Source organism: Grammomys surdaster, unplaced genomic scaffold (genome assembly GCF_004785775.1).
Source record: "Grammomys surdaster isolate TR1022 unplaced genomic scaffold, NIH_TR_1.0 278, whole genome shotgun sequence".
Classification (NCBI taxonomy): Eukaryota; Metazoa; Chordata; class Mammalia; order Rodentia; family Muridae; genus Grammomys; species Grammomys surdaster.
In genome coordinates, this window is record NW_021604719.1 from 4,750,231 (window position 1) to 4,763,367 (window position 13,137).

The 13,137-nt window shown below is 39.3% G+C and overlaps 1 protein-coding gene across 2 annotated transcripts in view; it reads left to right on the forward strand.

Annotated features, from left to right (window-relative positions):
• Window positions 1–9,516, forward strand: part of Commd10 (COMM domain containing 10) — a 127,717-nt gene extending 118,201 nt beyond the window's left edge. For both annotated transcript variants that reach the window (XM_028777205.1, XM_028777206.1), the window contains 2 exons: window positions 8,025–8,084; window positions 8,759–9,516. In XM_028777205.1, the coding sequence (XP_028633038.1) occupies window positions 8,025–8,043 (19 nt within the window). In that variant the 3' untranslated portion in view covers window positions 8,044–8,084; window positions 8,759–9,516. The remainder of the gene's footprint in view (window positions 1–8,024; window positions 8,085–8,758) is intronic.
• Window positions 9,517–13,137: the final 3,621 nt, after the last annotated feature.

Below are 13,137 nucleotides of genomic sequence, written 5' to 3' on the forward strand. Positions count from 1 at the left end.
TGGCTGTCCTGGAACTCACTCTGTAGACCAGGCTGGCCTTGAACTCAGAAATCCACCTGCCTCTGCCTCCCAAGTGTTTGGATTAAAGGCATGCGCCACCACTGCCCAGCCTTTTTTATTTTTATTTTTTTATTTTTGGGTGTTTCCATTCTTACTACTGACCCACAGGGCTTCAGTCCTTTTCCCCCACCCAATACCAGATCATGTTCCCCTATTCTTCCTACCCATCCCCTTTCCTTCCCAGTTCTCTCCTTCCCTCCCCCCTTATAATTGATTTCTTCTCCCTCCCAAGTGGGACTGAGGCATCCTCACTTGGGCCCTTTAGCTTATTGACCTTTTTGAGTTCTGTGGACTGTATCTTGGCTATTCTGTATTATTTTGGGGGGGCTAATATGCACTTATTAGTGATTACATACCATTCATGTCCTTTTGGGTCTGAGTTACCTCACTCAGGATATTTTCTAGTTCCATCCATTTGCCTGCAAAACTCAAGATGCCCTCATTCTTAATAGCTGAGTAGTACTCCATTGTGTAAATGAACCACATTTTCTGTATCCATTTTTCTGTCCTGGGACATCTACATTGTTTCCAGCTTCTGGCTACACAAACAAAGCCTCTATGAACATAGTGGAACACATGCATGGTTAGGCATCTTTTGGGTATATTCCCAAGAGTGGTATTGTTGGGTCTTCAGGTAGATCTATTTCCAATTTTCTGAGGAACATCCAGATTGATTTCCAGAGTGGTTGTACCCATTTGCAATCCCACCAGCAATGAAGGAGTAGTATTTTTTCTCCACATCCTCGAATGTGTTGTCACCTGAGGTTTTGATCTTAGCCATTCTGATTGGTATAAGGTGGAATCTCAGGGTCGTTTGATTTGCATTTCTTTGATTACTAAGAAATTTCAACATTTCTTTAGGTTCTTCTCAGCCATTCAAGATTCATCTGTTGTGAATTCTCAGTTTAAATCTATACCTCATTTTTTGATTGGGTTGTTTGGTTTTTGGTGGTTAGCTTCTTGAGTTCTTTATATATTTTAGATATTAGCCCTCTATCAGATGTTGGGTTAGTGAAGATTTTTTTCCCAATCGGTAGGTTGTCAATTTGTCTTATTGACTGTGTCCTTTGTCTTATAGAAGCTTTCAAGTTTCATGAGGTCCCATTTATTGATTCTTGATCTTAGAGTGTGAGTCATTAGAGTTCTGTTTAGGAAGTTTCTCCCTGTGCCAATGAGTTCAAGGCTCTTTCCCACTTTCTCTTCTATTATATTCAGTGTATCTGGTTTTATGTTGAGGTTCTTGATCCACTTGGACTTGAGCTTTGTGCAAGGTGACAAATATGGGTCTATTTTCATTTTTCTACATACAGACAGCCAGTTAGAGCAGCAGCATCTGTTGAAGATGCTTTCTTTTTTGCATTGTATAATTTTGACTTCTTTGCCAAAGATCAAGTGTCCATAAGTGTGTGGTTTTATTTTTGAGTCTTCAATCCTATTCTATTGATTCATTGTGTCTGTCTCTGTGCCAATACCATTGCAGCTTTTTGTTTTTGTTTTTTTTATCACTATTGCTCTGTAGTAGACTTTGAGGTCAGGGATGGTGATTCCCCCAGAAGATCTTTTATTGTTGAGAATAGTTTTCACTATTCTGTCTTTTGTTTGTTTGTTTGTTTTTGTTTTTGTTGTATTTTTTTGCCTTTCTAGATGAATTTGAGAATTGCTCTTTCCATCTCTTTGAAGAATTGTATTGGAATTTTGATGAAGATTGCACTGAATCTGTAGATTGCCTTTGTTAGGATGGCCATTTTTACTATGTTAATTCTGCCAATCCATGAGCATGGGAGATCTCTTCATTTTCTGAGATCTTCTTCGATTTCTTTCTTGAGAAACTTGAAGTTATTGTCATACAGATCTTTCATTTCTTTGGTTAGAGTTATCCCCAAGATATTTTATATTATTTGTGGCTATTTTGAAGGGAGTTGTTTCCTTAATTTCGTTCCCATACTGTTTATGTTTTGTATTATGGAAAGCTACTGATTTATTTGAGCTCATTTTATATCTGGCCACTTTGCTGAAGTTGTTTATTAGCTGGAGAAGTTCTTTGGTAGAGTTTTCGGGGTGGCTTATGTATACTATCATATCATCTGCAAATAGTGATATCTTTATTTCATCTTTGCCAGTTTGTATCCCCTTGATCTTTTTGTTGTCTTACAGTTCTAGCTAGCACTTCAGTACTATATTGAATAGATATGGGGAGAGTGGGCATCCTTGTCTCATCCCTGATCTTAGTGGGATTGCTTCAAGTATCTCTCCATTTAATTTGATATTGGCTGTTTGTTTACAGTAAATTGCTTTATTATGTTTAGGTATGGGCCTTGAATTCCTGATCTCTCCAATAGTTTTAACATGAAGAGGTGTTGTATTTTTTCAAATGCTTTTTCTACCTCTAAGGAGATGATCATGTGATTTTTTTCCTTTGAGTTTGTTTATATAGTGGATTATGTTAATGGATTTTTGTATATTGAACCCACCTTGCATCCCTGGGATGAAGCCTATTTGATCATGATGAATGATGGTCTTGAAGTGTTCTTGGACTCGATTTGCAAGAATTTTATTGAGTATTTTTGCATCGCTATTCATAAGCGAGATTGGTCTAAAGTCCTATTTTTTGGTTGGGTCCTTGTGAGTTTAGGTATCAGAGTAATTGTGGCTTCATAGAATGAATTAGGTACTGTTCCTTCTGATTCTATTTTATGGAATAGTTTGAGGAATATTGATATTAGGTCTTCTTTGAAGATCTGGTAGAATTCTGCACTAAATCTGTCAGTCCCTGGGCTTTTTATGGTTGGGAGGTTTTTAATGACTTCTTCTATTTCCTTATGGGATATGGGCCTGTTTAGATATTTTACCTGCTGCACTTTCAACCAAAAGTTATCAAAAAAAAGATAAGGAAGGACACTTTATTCATCAAAGGGAAAATTCCCTTTGCAAATTCAAAGAACTAGCTTTTGGTTTTGTTGATTCTTTGTATTGTTCTCTTTGTTTCTATTTGGTTGATTTAGGCCCTGAGTCTGACTGTTTCTTGCAGTCTACTCCTCTTGGGTGTGTTTGCTTCTTTTTGTTCTAGAGCTCTCAGGTGTGCTGTTAAGTTGCTAGTGTAAGAGCTCGCCAGTTTCTTTACCAGGGCACTTAGTGCTATGAATTTTCCTCTTAGCAAGTTTGGGTATGATGTGTCAACATTTTCATTAAAGTCCAGGAAGTCTTTAATTTCTTTCTTTATTTCATCCCTGACCAGGTTATCACTGAGTAGAGAGTTGTTCAGTTTCCATGTGTATATGGGCTTTTTGTTGTTTTTGCTGTTATTGAAGACCACCAGTCTTAGGTCATGGTGATCTGGTAGGATGCATGGGATTATTTCAATCTTCTTGTATTGGTTGAAGGTTGTTTTGTGATCATAAAGGTGCTGAGAAGAAGGTGTATTCCTTTGTTTTATGGTGAAATATTCTGTAGATATCTGTTAAATCCATTTGGTTCATAACCTGCATTAGTTTCACCGTGTCTCTGTTTAGTTTCTGTTTCAATGACCTTGTCCATTGCTGAGAGTGGGGTGTTCAAGTCTCCCACTATTATTGTGTGGGGCTTAATGTGTGTTTTGAGCTTTAGTAATGTTTCTTTGATGAATGTGGGTGCCCTTGCATTTGGAGCATAGATCTTCAGAATTGAGAGTTCATCTTGGAAGATTTTCCCTTTGATGAATATGAAATGTTCTTCCTTATCTTTTTTGATACCTTTTGGTTGAAAGTCTATTTTATTGGTTATTAGGATGGCAACTCCAGCTTGTTTCTTGGGACCATTTGCTTGGAAGACCTTTTCCCAGCCTTTTACTCTGAGATAGTTTCTGTCTTTATTATTGAGGCGTGTTTCTTGTATGCAGCAAAATCTTGGATCTTGTTTGTGTATGCAGTCTGTTAGCATATGTCTTTTTATAGGGGAATTGAGTCCATTAATATTGAGAGATATTAAAAACAGATGACTGTTGGTTCCTGTTATGTTTGGTTTTGTAGGTGGCTTTATGTGCTTGTGGTTCTCTCCTTTTGGCTTTGCTGTAAGAAGTTTAATGTCTTTGGTGTAGGTACCTTCCTTGTGTTGGAGTTTTCCTTCTAGGTTCTTTTGTAGGGCTGGATTGGTAGATAGATACTGTTTGAATTTGGCTTTGTCCTGGAATATTTTGGTTTCTGTATCTATGTTGATTGAGAATTTTGCTGTGTATAGTATCCTGGGCTGGCATTTGGTGGTACAGTGGTAAGCGTAGCTGCCTTCCAAGTCATCATTTCTTACTAAATCAGCAACTTCATGGCTGCTTTGTCCACAGCCAGTTTGGCTAGTTCTAATCAGTTTTCAAAGGAAAGCAAAATGAAGCTGTTAACTGTAAATAGAGTTGTGTCACTCTTAGACACAAGATTAGATTCCCATTGTTTTTAAGAATAAGATTTTTGCCAGGCAGAGGTGTCACACACTTTTAATCTCAGTGCTCAGAATGCACAGGCAGACAGAGCTCTGAAATTGAAGCAAGCCTCATCTACAAAGTGAGTTCCAGGATGTCCAGGGCTACACACGGGGTAGGGTGGGGTGGGAGTGGGTGGGTAATAGATTTTTATTTTACTCTCCAAAAGGGATGGAAGGACCTACATTAGCTTTCAGTGACTCTCTGTTAGTCTGGGTTTTAATTTTGCTTTTTATTTGTTCTTGTTTAAATAACAAAATACCTGAGAAAACAACTTAAAGAGGGGAAATAGTCATAAATTTAAATGTGTCAGTTCAAGTTGTTTTAAGTAGGCTTTAGGAGTTTTTGGTAAAGGCTGCTTATGTCATTGCACCGGTGAAGCAGGAAGACGACAGACAGGAAGGGACAAGGACAAGATCTCAGCTCCCAGAAACCTGCTTCTTCCAGCTACCTCCACCCCAAAGTTTCACCTATCTTCCAAAGTTGGGCCACCACCTGGGGTCCAAGCCTTTAACATTTGGTGGCTGGGGGCCATGGGAGATGGCATGTTCTAGCCACAACAGGCTGCCATAGCAAAGTGACACAGATGTACTTAAGCATGAAGTTATTTCTACACTTCTAGAGTAGAAGACCCAGATCAGGCTGTGGAGCATCGGGCTTCTTCTGAAACCACTCTTCTGGGCTAGAAAATGACCATCTCCCACTGGTGTCTTTACATTGTCTTTACCTTATACACATATCTATCCTTATCTCTGCTTTAAGAGATGCTGGCTTAGGGCCCACTCTTCTGACTACTCTTCCAATACATCTCCAGTTCTGTCCACAGGTGCAGTTACATTTGTGCTTCAAGGGTTAGTGTTCTACTGTGTGAGTTCAAGGGAGATGCTGTTCAGCCCAGAACAGATCTTGAGTTATAGGACTGGGGAGGAGGAACAAGTAGAACTTAGGACTCCACAGCGTTTCTCTGGACCTGGGAGCCTGCTGTCTACACTGTTGGCATCAAGCTGAGCTATTGCTGGGTCAACACATCTAAGGCCATCCTTTCGTGTTGGGACAGCCACTCACTTTCTGGTGGCAGTGGTAGACAGGAAGCAGGTGGAGAATCCCTCATCTAATTTCAGTCCATGAAGCTACTTTAGCTGGTCTTTTTAATTACTTTCTTCCACAAAATCTGTTGTTACAGCTGAGGTGACAGAGTTGAATTTCAACCTTTTCTCTCTCAGCAGAGATGGTAGTGAACCGTGAATTGACTCAAAAGACAGAAGGATATAAAATCAAGGAAAAGATGTTAAATATCCAGTTACCCCAAAGAGCAGCATCCCCAAAATTCTGAATCTCCTTGACTGTAAACTATTTTCTTTCTTCTTTGTTGGGTGAGAGTAGCCACTGATTTGTATGGATGTTAAAGTGGAGAGAGGCTGTTAAAAGCTTGCTTTCCTTAATGGACAAAACTTCCATACCTTGTGTAGACAATGAAAGAGAATGTCCACAGATACTCTCCTCTGGCCCCCAGGAGTGCCAGACATACACATGGGCATGGACATATATGCAGGCACATTCATATACATAGTTTTTAAATTTTTCGATAGGACATAAAAACAGGGATTGTTCTTGTAATCTTCCTGTGAAATGACATCCAGATCCTTTTGCCTGCACATCTGAGTCTCCATACAGATTTTTATAACGAAAGCACTACTCCCCAAACTCTTACAAATCTTCGTTTTACTAGGACCAAACTTGGGTCCTCTGTGAGAGCAGTTAGTCATTCCTAACAGCTGAGCCATCTCTTCAGCCTCTACCTTTAACTTTAATGAACCTTCATGCTTATTTTCTTTTAATATTTTTATTTTTAATTTTGTATTTGTGGATTTGTGCACTTTAGTGCAGTGCCCTTGGAGGCCGAGAGAAGCCATCATCTAGTGGAGCTTGAGTTTCAAGAAATTGTGAAACACTTGAAGTGAGTGCTGGGAACCTAACTCATTTCCTCTGGAAGAGCAGCCAGTGCCGTCAGCTGCTGCGCCATCTCCATCCCCAGGCTTTTCTGGGGGATGCTCCACTTTAAAGTCTGGCTGCTAGTGTGCAGGTCTCCCCACGCACCTTGCTTTGTCATTTTTAAATATTTTTTCCAGTCATAGCTATTCCACTGGTGTACACTGATGTGTCTAGAGTTCTCACAGACATATTCTGGGCTGTGTTTTGTTAGTTCAGTGCCTTTGTAGACGAAGGATGACTTAGTGTTTTCTAGTCTGCTGCACGCTGTCACAGTAGCTATGATTGTTTAATAAGCACATTCCATTATTCCTTCCCCTAGTGTAACATTTTAGGAAACATCACCTTAAAACAGAGCAAAGCAGAGTACAGCCTAATCTAGTGCTAGGTTTAGGGTTAGGCGAACCAGTTATTTTTATATAGTTGTTTCCCACTTATTCCCTCTTAGCTTTGACATGGAACTGAGAGAGTAATCCCGCTTCCAACTTCAGGGAAAATATTGTATCACTACATCATGCTGGTTAGACTTTTGTATGTTTAATGATGTGTGCCAGTCAGCCAGTTGTTTTTTTTAATACAGTCCACAACTGTCATAATTTAGACCATTCCTAAGGGACCAGGCTACACAGGTGATAAGCTTCTCATTCTCTAAGGCTTAAGTGGGTACCAGAGAAAGTAAAGAACTGTGCAAGTTGGTCCCCTAGTGCTTAGGGGTTGACCGGGTTAAGTACTAGAGTTAATGTCTGTTTATAACAGCTTCCCTCCCACCTCTTCAGTCATGATGCTCATTCCATGTCATGTGACCAAAGCAGAGGGCTCAGTACATTCTTAGCATCCGGCCATTGGTTTTGCTTCTTCACAGAAACTTTGGATAAAATGCTTAGCAACACGGTGGCTTGTTGTTTCAGCTGGGTACTTACAGTTAAGTTGGTTGGGAATCCACTTAACTAGATCACTGTCAATAGAAACACAGGATTTATCTGCAGCACCCAGAATGGTTGTTCCAAAGCATTGAGATGGTGAATCTAAGATTCAATCTAAGTCCTGGCTTTGAAATTGTCGTGTTAATGGTTAGCTTTTGCTGAGTGTACATTAAAGAAGGTAACGATCTTAGCATGTCAAGATTGTAACTGTCAGGGCAGTGCTTGGATGCAGAGGCTGTGCCCATATGAGACATAAATGGCTGGATGAGTTCAATCAGATACGCTGTGTCCAGTGTCTGCGTAATGGTGTTTACTAGATTTTAAATTGACTGCTGAGAACGATGAAATATAATCCCTTGTATTATCTCTGTATTAAAAAAAAAGATAATTAAATTGTTCTCTTGCTAGCATGTATCTTATTGACTTTTGTGGAGTCAACTTAAAGGTGTCCTTGTAGAGTTGAAAGCTTTTGCTTAGGTGGAATGTTACTCAGTGATTTTTTTGAGTTCTAGGAATCCCATATTCCTAGACTAGCTGGAGAGTGGGAAATGCAGTGCACACTGCGTACAACTAAATGCTTTCCCTTTGTCTCTTTCTCTTTTTTACAGAGCATGGAGAAGGTTCTAGTGGAATTCAATCACAAGGAGTTGTTCGATTTCTACAACAAGGTCTGTGTTTAGAAATGTTTTCTAGTATGTAGAGGTTTCCTAATGCTTCCTTGGTTTAATACATTTTTATTTTGAATACCTTATTATAGGGACAAATTCTTTAAACTCCTGTAAACACCTCATATTTCACAGTAGGAAGAGGCAAAACCAAGATAAAGAGAATCGGAAAACTAATTCAGAAAGAAAATGAAAATTAAAGAGATGGAATTTGTATTTTATGTAGAACTAAGCAGGGCACTGTGTGTTCCCCATAGCCACTGGCCCATTACATGTAGACCACCTGACATACTAAAATGGCTGAGCCCAAGAGTAAAAGCTGCCGGATTTTAGGGATTTATCTTTGAGCATCTTTCATTTTTCTTTCCAGTGCATCTCACTAACTGTTAAAGTCTTACCATGTAGTGACAATTTACTAAAATAGCTGAGTGCACTTAAGACAGTAATACTTAAAAGTCTTCTTCCTTCATGAATGTAAAAACATTAAATGACAAGCCTAAATCCTAACATCTTTTCACATCGAGAAAAGCACCCTGAGTGTTACGTTATGCCGTGCATGGTTCACTGCACTGAATTCCTGCTGCCTCTGTTTCTCTTTTGTTTGCACATCTCTAACCATTTTGTGTGCAGTTTATTCCCCTCACTAACTGCTGTCTTTATTTTATCTGTGTAAATAGCTGGAGACCATACAAGCTCAGCTGGATTCCCTCACATGATGTTCTTGAAGACTGACTTCACATTCCGGCCACCTCACTTGCATTGAAGAGAGACTGCCCAAGTATATTTTCTAGAGGACTCAGTGACTTTATTCCTACAGATAATACAGCTTATTCCTTCTTAGACAAATAACAGTGAAGGGAGATCACACTGGGTTTCTAATGTACCTTCTTTCCTCACATGAACCAAGAGCAAGTGTTGAGAAAACTGTTTGAAAAAAGTAAAGAGTGAATGCCATACTGGTTTTTCTGTCAGATTGCTTTCAGGGATCAATGAAGGTCTGAAGGCAGAAGGCATGATGGATGCCTTAGCAGAATATGGAACCTTACCCATTACAGTAATTAATTAGGGAAGCAGCCACAGGCCATCATATGTTTTGGCACTTGTCCTACAACTTTATTTTGCTTAAGTTTTACTGCAAGGAAGAAATCTAACATGGTGCCAGTGTGCTATAAATTAATCCCACGGTGCCTCCTCTTGACTCCCCCCTAAATGTTTCTGACTTTAATGACTTAAAAATCATTTAGGTTTACATATACCTCTGCAAATTAATAACAGTGCACTTCTCAGTGTTTCAGATCGTGAATGAAAACTTTACCTGGAATGAGTATGACATGGGAATCTTACATTTTAAATCAGAAACTTTTTGCATTCTCCTTTTATGGATATGTTCATTGGTTTCAGTCAATAAAAAATTTCTACTTTAGAATTGTTTAAACTCAAGTGTACAATATTTTTATTTTATAATATATTTTAAGCCGTGACTCTATATAAATACATGATTTCCTGAAATGAAAAAAATCATCTGAAAATTGTGTTAGTGAAATGTCTTACCTTGTTTTCACAGGAAGGTAGGAGAGGCTCAGACATAAGCTTCTTCACATGAAGGAATGTGGTTTCAGAATGTCCTGTAGTTAAGCAAACAGAGCAACTACAGTTGAATACACTTCTCATGTGAGGGTCCTTGGTAAAACAGTGTTCACTTATCTCCAGTCAGTGCCCACTGTGTACCATGATACCCATACTTGTTCATGGAAGACTGTTGTTGCTTAGAATTGAAAGTTTGGATTATTGCAGAACACAAGTGTTATGGGTATTGTCCATAAATGGTTGATCCTAGGGGTTTTTAAGGCCCCAGTTGCCATTGTTATAGCTCAGTGTGGGTTATAATATAACCTGATACATTTCTTTCTATGGCTGATAGGGTCACTGTTACTTTCTTTTTCCTTAACAACATCTTAGTTAGGGTTTCTATTGCTGTGACAAAAGACCATGACCAAAAACAACTTGGAAAGGACAGAGTTTATCTCGCTTATAGCTCTGAAGTCCCACTCCATCACTGAGGGAAATCAGGGCAGGCACTCAGGGCAGGAACTGAAGCACAGGCCATCAAGGGATGCTGCTTACTGGGTAGCTCTTATGGCTTGCTCAGCCTGCTTTCTTATACAACTCAGACTGCCAACCCAGGCTTGGCACCAATCACAGTGAGCTGGGCCCTCCCACACTAATCACTAACAAAAGGCCCCCAGGCTTGCCTATAGGCTAGTCTTATGGAGGTATTTCCTCAATTAAGAGTCCCTCTTTCAGCTGGGCAGTGGTGGCACACGCCTTTAATCCCAGCACTTGGGAGGCAGAGGCAGGTGGATTTCTGAGTTCGAGGCCAGCCTGGTCTACAGAGTGAGTTCCAGGACAGCCCGGGCTATACAGAGAAACCCTGTCCCTCTTTCAATTTGCTTTCATCTTGACTAAGACAAATGATTTCACCACTGCCTTAGTTAGTGTTTCTATTGCTGTGATAAACTTACATGATCAAAAAGTAAGTTGGGGAAGAAAGGGTTTATTTCAGCTCACATTTCCACATTGAAATATCACTGAAGGAAGGCAGGGCTGGAATTGGCACCATGGAGCTGCTTATGTTCTCCCAGTGTCTGTCTCAGCCTGCTTTCTTCTACCAACACAGGAGCACCACAATGAGCTAGACCCTCCCACATCAATAATCAATCAAGAAAATGCCCTACAGGCCGATTCCATAGAGGCATTTACTTGATTAAGATTCCCTTTTCTCTAGCTTGTGTCAAGTTAACACAAAAACTAGCTAGCACAGCCATCCTGCCCAGGATAGCCATCACCTCCTGGGCCCAAGCAACACTACTTCAGCCTTCTCAAGAGGTCGGAGCTGAAGCATTCTTACCCAGCTTTCTCTTACCCTTTGTATGCTCTTATCTGACCAGTTTCCAAAGACTACCTGAACCCAGAGGTGCTATAAAGACCTTCTGTGTGTGAAAATTTAGATTTCTTTTGACCTTGCCAACAGTGACCATACAGATAGGTAGAAGTTTTTATCAGTTTAATCAAATTAAATTACCAATGTCTTAAGTATAATAATTAGAAATAAAGCTTTCTAAAAGTAGCTTATGTTTTTGCTCTAAAAAACAACATTCTCTGTATTATCCTAATTCAATATAGTCTTTCTTAAAGACACTAGAGAGCACATCAAGTGGCTTAAGTCCAGCAAGGCTATGGGGATAAAGACAAACTGGCACCTGCTCAGTTCAGCATATATGATCATGTGCCGTGTAACATGCTGGGTAATGACACCACATGTATGATAGATTGTATTGTGTCACTGTTGTATCGCTGCCTGGATGTGCAGTGGGCTAAGTCATGTAAGTTTCTTTAAGGCCATTCATTTTACATGCACAATGATGGAATTGTCTGATGGTAAATTTCTCAGAGCATAGTCTCATCCTGAAGCACTTGGGGGTTTACTAGAAAGAGAATTACTCATTAGAATGGGGAGCAAATACCTTCTACAGAGATTATGATGCCTCTGTGGTTATTTTAAATTAGGAAGTAAATAAACATAATGAACCAGTGTGAACCTGTGGAGTCTCATCATCCAGAAATGGCCATTAATAGCATTTTAGTGGGTTTTTCACTTTTTAAATTTCCTGTCCATACATTTTTTTTCTTATTCATTTTCTTCTTTTCCTAGCAAATTGAGGTTTTGCAGTAGTTTAAAATTTTATGTCATATTATAACTTGGGTATTCTTCATATCCTTATTATCCAGAAAATAATTTTAATCTACAGTAAATAAACCATCATTTGAATAAGTTAAACCTCCTCTATTGTTAGACATTTAGCTTATTTCTGCTTTTTAAAATGTTAATAAAGAACATGCTGACATACAGTGCTAGACCAGATACCTCTCTGTGTTGTTACCAGAGATGTTTAGAAGTGGAATTGCTTTTGCGAAAGCATGAAGATTTTCTGTTTTTATCTTTAATGCTAATCTTTATTACAATAGCAACAATTTCCCATTAAGGGCAAAAAATAGCTGGCTGTTCTACTTTGACATCTCAAACCCTAGACATATCCTTTTTATGTTTTTTATTTATTACTTTGAGAATTTCATGCAATATATTTTGATCATATTCTTCCCCCACCCCCAACTCCTCTGAGATGTGTCTCCCACCCAGTATCTCAGCTTCATGTTCTTTCTTTCTCTTAAAACAGACTTGTACCCTCTCCAGGACTTTCCCTTCTCCGAGTTGGGATTTTGACTGGCTTGACCTTGTGCAGATCCCATGCATGCAAAGTCTCTGTGAGTTCATGTGTGCCTCAGTCCTTGGAGTCCTCCACCACCTCTGACTCAGTCTTTCCACCTCTTCCACACAGATCCCTGAGCCTTGAGGGGAGTTTGATAAACTCATTCCTTTAGGGCTGAGAGCTCCAAAATCTCTCCCTCTCTGCATTCTGTCTATCTGTGGGTCTGTGTATTCCCTTCTACTGCGAGAAGCAGCTCCTCTGACGAGGGCTGAGAACCTCCCTGATCTATGTGTAGCGCAGAATGTCATCAGCACTCACTTGATCGCCAGGATTCTTTAGTAGGATAAAAGTAGGGTTAGAAGTGCATATTTGGTTGTGATAAATGGTTTGGTTTCTATATTTTCAGACAGGTGAATACATATAAAAATGCCTTAAGTGTGTTTATAGTTATTTCAAGGTCTCTGATATATATTCCCACATTGTTTTCCCAAACAGTTATCTCAGTGTTTCTGCTCCTTCCACCAATGAATAAGAATTCACTCCCCCAAGCTTTTCTATCAACCCTTTCCTCCTACCCCTAACATTCTCATTCACTGGGAATTATATAGTTTGTATCAGTCAACAGACTGAAGAAGGAAACACTGCTTTCTACTAGAAATATATTGTGTTAGTGATTCTTAGGACCTAAGAAAAATGTTTTGTTTAAAGATAGGCAGATGCGTACAGTGCAGTAAGTATAAGGGCCTTGAAGGTCAGATATTTATTTTCTTAATAACTATTCACCAAAT